The sequence below is a fragment of the Pelodiscus sinensis genome, chromosome 18 (assembly GCF_049634645.1).
Source record: "Pelodiscus sinensis isolate JC-2024 chromosome 18, ASM4963464v1, whole genome shotgun sequence".
In the NCBI taxonomy this organism is placed as follows: domain Eukaryota; kingdom Metazoa; phylum Chordata; order Testudines; family Trionychidae; genus Pelodiscus; species Pelodiscus sinensis.
Genome location: NC_134728.1, coordinates 32,395,660 through 32,407,780, shown reverse-complemented (window position 1 = coordinate 32,407,780; position 12,121 = coordinate 32,395,660). Strand labels below are relative to the sequence as shown.

The window sequence follows — 12,121 nt, the reverse complement described above, 5'->3', positions numbered from 1 at the left end:
TGCTCAAAAGGGGGACACATAAGTTTAGAAAGGACCACAGTAAGGTTCCACTTTGAGACAGACTGGTATACCTGAGGGTAAAGCCTACTGAATCCCTTAAGAAACCAACCCACCATGGAGTACTGAAGATTGACTTACCCACCTTGCTTGGATGGAGGGCTGAGAAGGCTGCTAGGTGTATCTGACTAGCAATGCCAATGCCTTGTTGCTTCAGGTAGAAGAGGTATTCTCACACAAGAGGAATAAAAGCTTGCTGTGAGAAGGTACCTTTCTGTAGCAATCAAATGAGAAATGCTTCCACTTTGCCAGGGATATAGTGAGTGGAGTATTTCCAGCTGCCCAACAGAATTTCCCTAATGGAATTCAAAGATTACAGTTCAAGCTGGTTCAGTGATCGTTCCCATGCCATGTGAAGGGACTCCAATTAGGAGTGTTGTAGTTAGCTATGATCCTGCATGATGAGGTCAGAGAGCGTAGGAAGGGTCACTATTTTGTCCTGATAGCATGGCTCTGACAGCATTAGTTCACCATGGTGCTGAACCTATGAAGATCACAGAATCCCTTTCCTGCCAGATCTTGAGGAGGACCTTATACATGAAAAGGAAGGGCAGGTGACTCGTCCACGGTAAATGAAAGATGTCTGCTATGGAGCCAAATCCACAATTCTGAATGAAGCAAAACAGAAGGTGCTTTCTGTTGCTTCACATCACAAACACGTTCACATGCAGATGGCCCCACCTCTGGAAAATCGAAAGGGCAACATCTGCTCTGAATGACCACTCATGAATGTGGAATGAACAGTTGAGGAGGCCTGCTAGTTCATTCTGTACTTCCAATAGATGTGAGGCCTGTAGCCGGACGTAGTGTGTGATGCAGTAATAAGGGAGTCACTTACTTTGTGCAGTAACGACTGTTCTTTGAGATGTGTCCCCCCATGGGTGCTCCACTGTTGATGAGAGGTTGTCCAGAGCCACAGATTGGAATCTTGCAAAGTAGTTTCCCCTGTTGGGCTGTGTATGCATAGGAGGCATTTTGTGGCACCCCCTCCCAAGTGTTTTGCTAACCTGGCCTGACTCCTCCCTTTCAGTTCCTTATTTATGCCCAAGTAACTAATACTCCAAGCAGAGAGGAGGAACGGAGGGTTGTGGCGCACCCACGGGGACACACATCTCGAAGAACAGCTGTTACTGCATGAAGTGAATAACTCCCTTTTCTTCTTCGAGTGATGTCCCCGTGGGTGCTCCACTGTTGGTAAGTATAGAGCAGTATTCAATTTGGATGGAGGGAGTCAGTGATTTTTTGGCGGTGGGGGACAAAACTGCAATGGCCACTGCTGAATCAGATGCGAGTTGTGGTAGTCCGGCATAATGTTTGGGGAAAGCCCACAGTGCAGTTTGGGTTTATGCAGGGCTCAACATGCAGCGGGGATCCTTTGAACATGGCCTCTGCTGGGAACACGCTCCACAATGGCGAGTCAATATAATGGTCTTCTGTTTATATATGATTTAGTAGTTAAATTCCTGGACTGTCACTGCCTATTAAAAGTGCTGTCATATGGGTGGGCAATTGGGTAAATGTTGCATTTTATTAATATCAGCAGAACTGTCTTAAATGGGGCCTGCATGTTGTGTAGTCTTGTCTTAATCTTTGTATTAATGCCTGTCAGTGTGAAAAGCTATTTGCATATATTTGCAACCACACTTAAGTTGCAGTCCTCAGCACATGCTAAGAGTATCACTGTGACCCCTAGGGCTTCCAAAGTTGAATAGCCCATCTGACTATGCACGTCGATATCCACTTTGAGATCCATTGAGATGAAATGGGTGTACCTCTTAAGTGCTCAGCAATAGAAATAAAGTGTCGTTGAGATTTACGAAAGGCTTGGGTTCTACCTAAGAAGGCCAATGCTCCTCAGATATCCAGAGTGTGCAGCATCGCATCCCTTGGTCACGTGTGAGGCTTTGGGAAAAAAAGGACATAATACAATTGGCTCACTGATGTGGAACGCTGTGCAGACGTTCAGCAAGGAAGCCGGATGTGGTTTTAGTGTGACTATCTTTTGTAAAGATAGTGTAGGGGGACTCTGCCATAAAGGCCTCAAGCTCTCTGACTCTCCTGACTACTGAGGTAATGGCTGGTAGGAAGAAGACGTTCATAAAGAGTAAGGAAAGAGCAATGGTGGCCAAAGCTTTGAAGGGGGGCATGATCAAGCAATCCAAAACAAGGTTTAAGTCCCATGAGGGAGGTGGGGTCCTATGGGGTGGGTGTATATTCTGGAGACCCTTAAGGAACCTTTTTGTGATAGGGTGAGTAAATATGGAAAGTCTATCGACAGGGACATGGAAAGCTGTTATTGCCAAAAGATGGACTCTTAGAGAAGAAAGTGAGTCTGGACGTCTTAAGGTGTAGCATGCAGTCCAGAATGATGTTCAATGGAGACGTGCAAGGGTCTATCATTGAGCTCTGGCACCCCTGAGAGAAACATGTCCATTTTTGTAGGTAAGTCTTTCCTGCTGTGGGAGAAGAACATCCTTCACTTGTTGCTGAACCAGATAGGAACCACGCTTGAAGATGCAGTGTGTGTGGCTGGGGATGCCGAACAGTACCACTGATTCTGGTATAGGAGGTCACCTTGGCATAGCAATGGGTAGGGAGGCTGAACTGTCTCTGCAGGTATGGAAATCTGATCTGGTGCAACCAAGACGGAGCTATTAGAATGATGCAAGCCTCGTCTTGCAGATCTTGTGTAGCGCTCTGGGAATAAGCAGGTGGGGGGAGGCATAATGTAGAGGGGCCTTCCATTGGATTAGAAATGCATACCTGAGGGAGTCGTCTTTGCGGAGTCTCTCTCAGGAGCAGAACTGGAGGCATTTGGTGTTCTGGGGGAAAGCAAAGAGGTCTATGGGTGGCCAACCCCATTGGAAGGAAATTGAATTTGTGACTTCCCAATGCAGCTCCCATTCTACTTTAAGTAGTGGCTCAAAGAGTCTGCACTGGTGTTGCTGGCTCCAGATAGGTATGATATTATGCGTGTAACCTGTCTGCAGACACACCAATTCCGTAAGTGGATGGCCTCTGCACATAGGGAGCAGGAGTGGATGCCTCCTTGCTTGTTTATGTAAAACATTGAGGAGATATTGTCTGAGAGGATCCAAACTCTGCGATTGGCAATACTGGGCGCAAAACGTGCACAGGCATTTCTTACTGCCCTCAGCTCCAGCAGATTGAAGTGCAACAATGCCTTGTGTGAGGACCATTTGCCTTGGATCACGTGATCATGCAGATGGGCACCTCAGCCCAGGGGGATTCGTCCATTGTAATTTGCACTGTGGGCTGGGATTGATGAAATGGATCTCCTACCAGAAGATTGTCCACTGACGTCCACCAGCATAGAGGTAAGAGAGTATATGGGGGTATGGTAACTCTTAAGTTGAAAATGGCGGGATGGAGTATACACGGATGCTATCGGGAGTTGAAAACACTGGAAGTGCAAAAAGGCATGATGGACCACATAAGTAGTTGCAGTCACATGGCCCATCAACCGAAGGCAGGTAACTATTGTGGTGGAAGGGCTCCTGGATATCATGCTTATGAGATCCTGTATAATTATGAACTGTTGTAGAGGTAAATATGTGTGGGCCGAGACCGCGTTGAGGCGGGCACCAATGAACTATGTCCTGGACCAGCTACAATGTCAATTTTTGTTCATTGATAGGAAGGCTGAGACGACTGAGAAGGGCTTTGATCTTGTTTCTCACTTGACCTTCCTTTCATCAAACAGTTGTTGAGGTATGGAAAAATGATTACATAGTGTTGTCAGAGGTATGCTGTGGCTACTGCTAACGCTTTTGAAAATAGTCAAGAAGCTGATAAAAGGCCAAAAGGTAGCACCTTGTACTGATAGTGATCTGCCCCTAGTGTGAACTGCACATAACACCTGCGTGTTGGATGAATGGCAATATGAAAGTAGGTGTCCTGTAGATCGTGGGCTGTGAATCAGTCCTCTTGCTCCCATATTGGAATGACTGTGGTTAGCGTGACCGTTTTGAAGTGGTGCTTTCTGAGAAATGTGTTCAGTTCACGGAGGTCAAAGATCAGTCTCCAACCCCTCTTTTTTTCTCAGTCAGGAAGAATGTGGAATAGAATCCTCTTTGGTGAAATTCCTTGGGTACCCTCTCTATGGCTCCAAGCATCAGGGGGCGATTAATCTCCTGTTTTAGTAGGCTCTCATGAGAAGGGTTCCTGAAAAAGGGACGGGGTAGTGGGTAGGGTGTGTGCATGGAGCAGAGGTAAAGGGGACAGTATATCCCATACGGATTATCTCCAGTACCCAGTGGTCCAATGTTATGGACTCCCAGTATCTTAGGAAGGAATGCAGACAGTGGGTAAAAAGATGGCAGTGCTGTGTTGGCACTGAATCAAGAGGGAGGTCGTGCAGACCCTCGACCACGCTCTCAAACTTGCTGCTTTGAGGCATGGATGGTAGAGGGGCGACCCTGGTTGGAGAGCCTCCTCTGTGCATGCCGTCTTGGTTGGGCATCTTCATATGGTATCTGGTCGCCAATTATATTGGATTTATCTATTGCGGTTATACGGGGTGTATCACTTGCGCCAATTAGGCGGAGTGTACATGCTGAGGGTACGGAGCATGGTTCTTGAATCTTTGCTACTGTGCAGCACCTCATCTGTGTTAGCTGCAAATGATTTTTTTGTCAGTCAAATGGGAGGTCCTCCACTTTGGTCTGAAGTTCCTGAGGAACACCTGAAGCCTGTAACAAGGATGCCCTCCACATAACCACCGCTGTGGCCGTTGACCTAACTTCAGTATCAGCAATGTCCAACTCTGTAGGGTGGTGTGGGCGATTGTATGACCCTCATGGATTATGGCCTTCAGGGTAGGTCTCTGATTCAGGGAGATATTCAATGAGATCTAATTTTGAATAGTTATCAAAATCATGATTTGCCAAAAGGGCACAGTAATTTGCAATACTCAGTTGCAATGTGGAGGAAGAGTAGATTTTTCTGCCAACGAGATCTAACTTCTTGTGATCTTTGTACTGGTTACTCATCCTATACTGTGGTAGCTTGGATCTCTGCTGGGCCGATTCTATAACCAAAGAATTTGGTCGGGCGTGTGTGAAATAAAAATTCCGTGTCTTTCAGGGGAACAAAGTATTTCCTGTCCACCCTTTTACAGGTAGGCTGGACAGATGCATAGTTCATCTGAGATCTTCATAACTCCCTCATCTACGGGCAAGGCAATTTTCCCCTATAATGTGGAGGTGTAAATTCTTCAACAAGGAATGCTGTTTTTCTTGGCCTTTTTGAAGTGGAACTTGTTGGCTTGCTGCTCCTCTTGAATAACTCTCAAAATTGTTTATCATCCGTTGGGTATGTGTCAGATGGTATGACTGAATCCTCTGGCAGTGACAAAGAATTTATCTGTTGGAGATGTGCCCGGTTCATGAGAATCCAGGTCCCCGTCATCTATCTGTCCCCCCTCCTCCTCAGAGTCTTTGGGTGAGGGAAGGGATTGGGTTGGAGGCAAGCCTCTTTTTGCTGGTATACAATAGGTTGAGAACCACTGCCTATACGGATCCCAGTGTTCCCCGCTGCGGTAGGTAAAGTGGAGGGGTATAAGCCCAGTGGGGGTACCATGAAGCCCCACTATATAATAGTGTGACAGTGGCCCCGTTGGTGATGTATGCTGCGATGATAATACTCTTATCTGGTCATCCTCATGTGAAAGACTGCTGAGAGAGTACTGGAGATCTAATTACGCAAGGAGAGCAGCGGGTTGGAGAAACTGCAGGTGATAGAAGTATAGAGAAAGGGCAAGAGTCATGATGTTTGCCCTGGCTGTCAAGTGCTGATTGTGGCCTCCCCGCTGTTGCCCACGTCAGCTGTGGGTCTGAATCTATCACTAGCGTGGCAGGAATTGAAAGTGGCCATGTCTTTGGAAGCTCGAGCCACGTCTTTGGAAGCCCACACAGGTTCCAGTGCTAGTGTGGAAGCTCTGCCCACCATTTTGATAGCGGGATCACTGAGGTGCCTGGTCTCTTTCCCCTACTGACTCTCAGGGAGGAGGAAGAGCGAGTCCCAGCCCAGGGGGACTCATTCTGAAGAGAGCAAGAATGAGCCCTCACTTACTGAAAGTGGTTTGTGCCAGAGCCACGTGCTCCAGCACATGCACTCAGGATTTGCCCTTGATGAGCCTTTTGTCCAAGTACAGGAAGACTGAAACCCATGTTTGTGCAGGAAGGCCAACAGAACCACCGTGAACTTTGTCAACTCAAAAGATGCTGCTGAAAACCCAAAGTAAAATGGGTGGTCCGGGTATTGACTACAAATCTCAGGAATCTCTTGTGCGCTAAAGTAATCAATATATGAAAATACACATCCTTTAGGCCAAGGGTGGTGCGCCAGTCTCTTGAGGAAATGGTAGTGGTCAGAGAACATGCTGAAGTTTCACAGATCCAGGATAAGACCTGAGCCCACCTCTGCCCCTGGAGATAAGGAAATGTCACGCGTAGAATCTCCTGCCCCTGAACTCCTAAGGAACATCCTCTATTGCCCCCAATGCAAGGAGTGATTCTGCCACCTATAGCAGGAGCTGCTTGTGAGAAGGATCTCTGAAGAGGGATGGGGAAGGCAGGTGAGAGCAGAATGGCACAGAATTGGATAGAAGCTCTCAACCATGCCATGCTAAGGACTCAGTGACCTGAAGTAATCTGGGTCCAGGCACAGAAAAAGTGGGGCAGACAATTCACAAAGGGAGGGCAAGAAGCCAGGATCTGGGCTGGTGCTTCATCTCCAGGAGCATCTTTGAAAGTTTGTCTTCAAGCTGTGGGGCTGTTAAAGGAGCCAAGACCCCGGCCAGGAGGGGATGTCTCTTATTGTTTCTTCCCCTTCATTGATTATACTCTTTCCTTGGGGGAGTAGTGAGGGACTTGGATAGAATCCTGAAGGGGGTTGGCGCCTGAATAATTTTCTCTAGGATGCTGGCATGCAAATGAGGTTTGCTCTGGAATCCTTGAAACTGCGCAGTCTCAAGTTAGTCCTCTATAGAATTCGGTACTTTCACTGGGAGCCCAAACACGTGCAGCCATGGTCTACACGGCACTATAACGGTCATAGCCATGATTCCCACCATCAAGAAACCAGAGCAGTCTGAAGGAGGTTTAAAGAGCAGCCTAGCCAGTAGGTATATAGTGGCTGGGGTCTACCAGAACACCTTCATGGATCGTTTTTATGATATTACACCCTGGAGGGACCCTCTGGGGGCAAGTATGCAAACCATGGGGTCTGAGTTCCGCACAACTTGTTCAGTCTACATGCTGAGGCTTTGTGCCACTCTAAGGAGGCCCTGGTGGGCTTCTATGTCCATCAGCAGAAGTGACATGGTAGTGCCCTCCACTGATTCATCCAGAAAGGAAGATGAGGAGGCTTGAGGTGGGCTGGAGTCTTCTTGCCCCTCTGGTTCCTTGGTGATGTGCTCAGGGACATCCAACCCCACTGCTACTGATGGTACAGGAGCTGCTAGCATGGGTGTCTGTGACCCTGCACTAGATGCAAGAGGCCTTGGGTCTGATCGTCATGGTGGGTTCTCTGTTGTCCCTGATGAGTCATGGGCTCCTGATGTCACAGTAGGAGGGGCATGGGCAACAGAAATCACCAATGCTGCCCTGGAACTACGCCCCTGATTCTGGTGATAAGACCAAGGTGTTTAAAAGGGCATTGTATTGGGCCCTGCCACTGGGGTGGCCAGGACACCATCGGTATGTAGGGTTTCTCTGCTCTACAGTGCCGAGATCTCAAGCAATACCAGCTTTTTCAGGAAACAGATGACTCCATCTCTGACTCAGAGAAATTGTCTAAGCCCAACAAGGGAAGAATGGACCCCAACAATGATGGGGAACAGTGCTGCATCATAGTGGGCTTGCCTTGGTGCTGGATAGGTGGTGTTGCTATCTGCGCTGCCGACGGTGCTGGAAGTGGTGTAGCAGTTAAAAGCTTGTGCAGCCTTCATCTGAGCTGGTGCATGGGAAAAGGAGGGCCAGGGACTGTGCTATCATGGCAATCAAATCCCGGGCAACCGTAACAATGTCTAGTGTGGAGGGAAGGTACAGATCCTCCTCCAGCACTTCCTAGACTAGAGACTCCATTGACACTAGACTCAACCAAACTCACCTAAAGGCTGGAGTCAATGGCGTGGGAACCAATGAACCAGACCTCTAGTGGGATGCACTGCATCGGAGACCTGTCTGCTCTTCCTGGCAGGAGAGTGGCCCCATTATGCCTTGTGGTCATGCTGCACCAATGAGCTGGCCTTTCATGAAGGGAAGCAGTGATGATGCTCCTTATGGGAGTCCATCCTCAGTGCTGAGGTATCCCACGCTGAGGCCAGTGTGCTGTGCACGAAAGCTGCCGGTGCTGACTGGGGCCAAAAATCTGACTCCATTAAAAGGTGCTTGCAATATGAAGTTCTGGGCTTCATTCTTCTTCAAATGGAACACTTGTGCAATTCACTCTCTGGCACTTAAGCAGCATGTGGATCCCCTTTGAGCATAGGCATACGACACCAACTGCATGGCTTGAACCCAAGGACCTGCATCAAGTCTGGCGACAGGGAAACATATTGGGTGGGGACTCCCTACTTCAACTCAGTAATTAGTGTAAAAGAGAGAACAATTACTATGTACAGGCACTTGCTAAAGCAAGAGATTAGCTGCTTCAGTGGTGATAAAGAGAAAATGAAGTGATGGCTCGGCAAGGACCTATATACACCTTCGTAAAGGAGCCACTGCAGGGGGCTCTACAGTTGACCTAATGGGTACCACTAAGGTAAAAATTTTCAATGATTGTGCACATGGCACGCACATAACTACTGGAATGGACATGAGCAATCACTTGAAGAAAAGCTGGTTATTGACTGCCCATTATCTACTAATTTATATATGTGTGTATAATGGAATGTTTTGCAATTTTTCTGATTCTGGTGGTAACCACAAAATAAAGCTCAGATAGAGTACGAAGTGATAGGCAAGCCACTGACAGGATACTGAGATATGAACACTCTCATCACACTTCATGGAGAAGGGTGAAAAATGTTTCCAATAGCAAAATTAAGTAGTATTAAGCAGTAGTAGTGTCAAGAGTTTGTAAGTATTATATACGTATCATCCATATTCTACTTTTGTGTGTTCTGGAAGAGTTTTCGTCTATGCTTGCTTACTCTTTCTCCACATGTCTAAGTATATATGCACACCACATACCTATTTTTATTTAAAAAAATATAAATAAAAGTTTCACTGCACCAAAGAATTGCAGCTACGTTTTTTGCAAATCACAACTTAAATGAAAGTACATTTCTCTATGGCCATGGAATAGTATATACAAATCTAAAACAATCTGCATTATCAGTTACTTTTCTACTCTTTGAAATCTGTTTCATATCTAGTACATGCCAACTAAGACTTCAAAACGCTGCTTACTGTAAAATGCTCATCTTCAGCTGCAGTCCATGCAGTACTTCTATTACTTTCTGCACATCCCCAAGAAGTTGGTGAGTGGCTACAATCTTCTTGGCATTCTGGTGGGAATAATTTTCTTCCAGAAATGCTAAGCCATGCATGTGACCATTACTTAACCACTCCTTCTCATACCAGTATTTTAAGCTGGACCTCTGACCTAAAGCAACAGTAATGAGTGGATTAAAATAGTCATTATGGTAACGTTGGTATGTGAACATTACTGGTAACAGTTATTAGCTTGGTATCTACTAATATCTACAAATCCAGCACCAGCTTATTAATAGTAACTCTTAACAGTAGTACTAGTAAAAAGGTCTATTAGACATGGAATGTACCCCTTTCCCAAAGACAGAACAAACATATGAAGTTGGAAGTACATATGACACTTTGCTCTATCTCAGAGAATTCTACCCCAGAATACAGCAGCAGTATTCAGTGAGGATTTCCACGCCAGACAGTTGCAACTGATGGACATCTTCATCTTTTTCATGTATTCTCATCAATAGAATACTGCATATTCCAGTAACTAAATCTTCAGACCTAAAGACAGTCTTCACTATGCAACTCAGTGCAAATGATTTTTAAAAGTCTGTAGACAAAGAAATACATGACATGCCTGTCAACTTCCCCATCACTAGTAGGTTTCTTAGATGCTTAACTGGTCATTTTATAAGGAAAATGTATGCACCAAGATGCCAACATTGAAATTTACCATCTAGATGTCGTTTTGACCAAAACCTCATGCAAATATACAAATACGAAGAAAGCTACCCCTTGCTGAGGAGGTTGAAGTATCAAAGGAACAGCGAAAATGCAACTAAGTTTATCACATCTATTTTATAATGTGATAAACACAATAGTAATACATTAAAAAGCCAAGCAAAGGAGCATCAATAAAAAGAGTGGTATTGGGCTGTCATTGTTTTAATTGTTGTAATTGTTTTAAACAAAATGCCTCTCTTAAAAGTAGGCTATTCAATAAAAGTGAGTTTGATTCTGAAGAGCAGAGGCAGGGCTGCAGTAGGTGCTCCAAAAACATGTTCCACAGACTGAGAAATACTGGATCAAAGAATAAGCCACCTGTCCATAAAAGGCCGCAAAGAGTTACAGCAGGGACCTATCTAAATGAGGCTCCCAGAGGAATTTTAAAACATACTCAGGTCAATACCTATTAGGGGTTTTTGACAGCTAACAGAGCCAACTTAAAATCAAGACAATTTAAATTGTCAGGAAGTATATAAGAATGCAGATAAGATGTATGGTACCAACATCATTGATGAGAGTGGTCATTGGCCATGATGCTGCATTCTGCACGAGTATGAATGTTCCCTTTTTCAAAGTCCTACTAAGGGAATTATCACTGAACCTCAGTCACAAAGCCTTGTATTGCTGCTGAATGGTCATTATGGGATGAATAAAGGTAAAGTATTTTCATTCCATGCACAATATGGGTTTCTGCGGATAGGGTGTGGTTGAAAACAATGCCAAGTTTAATGTCAACTAAGCTATCTCCAAACATGCCCTCTCAATGAGTAGGGATGGGAAGGTGGAAAGAGTACACTGATGATAATTCCTAACTGCTAGGCTTGGCTGGGGCATCCACACTGTGTGGAAAGAGGCAGTTCAGATATACCTAGTCCTAGCTACTACGGTTCACGGTACAGGAGAGGAGATGTAAAATGATGTACCATCACCACTGTGATATGATCATCCAATATTTAGAGATGACCTCAACCAAAAATATTATCAATGCAAACACTGAACAACATAGTAAACAGGACATCCTCAGTGCTGTAGCTGTGTTGGTCCCAGAATATTTGAAAGACTAAGTAGGTGAAGTAATATTTATGTCGCTTCAACAGAAATTGAACCAATAAAAGATAGCAGCACTTCAAACCCCTAGACAATGACACACATTGTCTAGCAACAACATGAGGTCTCGCAGATGTGACTAAAACCACTGACCAGTTCCAGGCATACCAACAACATCCCTTAATAAATTAAGAAATAACACATGGTCAATGGTAGGAAAAGCTGCTAAAGATGACAAAAAAATTCTGTCAACACATCTCAATCTAAAAGCCACAAATGATTTAGGACCCTGACTAGCAGTCTGAGCTCTCCAGGACAAACTGAATCTGAACTAGGGATGTTAAAATGCAGGGTAATTACAATTGTGTAACAAGTGAAAAACTCAGTGGTTACATGGCTACATGCACCTGTAGCCAGCTCATGCTTGCAGCCCTGCTCCTAGGGAGCTGGCCATTGCTCCCGCATTGCTGTGTCTGATACAGAGGCAGCAGTACAGGGTGGCAGCTGGTTTTCCAAGAGGGAGCAGGAGCCTGCCTATAACTGTAAACATTAACCAGTAAGTCCAGGCTTATCGGTTACCTGCTTACATGGTTATACGGTCATATTCCTAACCTGGACTGAAACCTATCCAGGATTTAAGAGGTGCAGGTGGAGCCAAAAGTCCACTACCTTTCTGGGACAGAGAAGCTATAGCAAATATTTCTGTACTTGAAGATCTAGTAAATGGTGGATGCCAGTCAGATAAGTCATGTTTTGATAATATTCTCAACAACAGT

The 12,121-nt window shown here is 45.4% G+C and overlaps 1 protein-coding gene across 13 annotated transcripts in view; it reads right to left on the bottom strand.

The window, feature by feature from the left end:
• Positions 1-12,121, bottom strand: part of PHF20 (PHD finger protein 20) — a 190,082-nt gene that overhangs the window by 28,164 nt on the left and 149,797 nt on the right. For all 13 annotated transcript variants that reach the window (XM_075900752.1, XM_075900754.1, XM_075900761.1 and 10 more), the window contains one exon: positions 9,495-9,690. In XM_075900752.1, the coding sequence (XP_075756867.1) occupies positions 9,495-9,690 (196 nt within the window). The remainder of the gene's footprint in view (positions 1-9,494; positions 9,691-12,121) is intronic.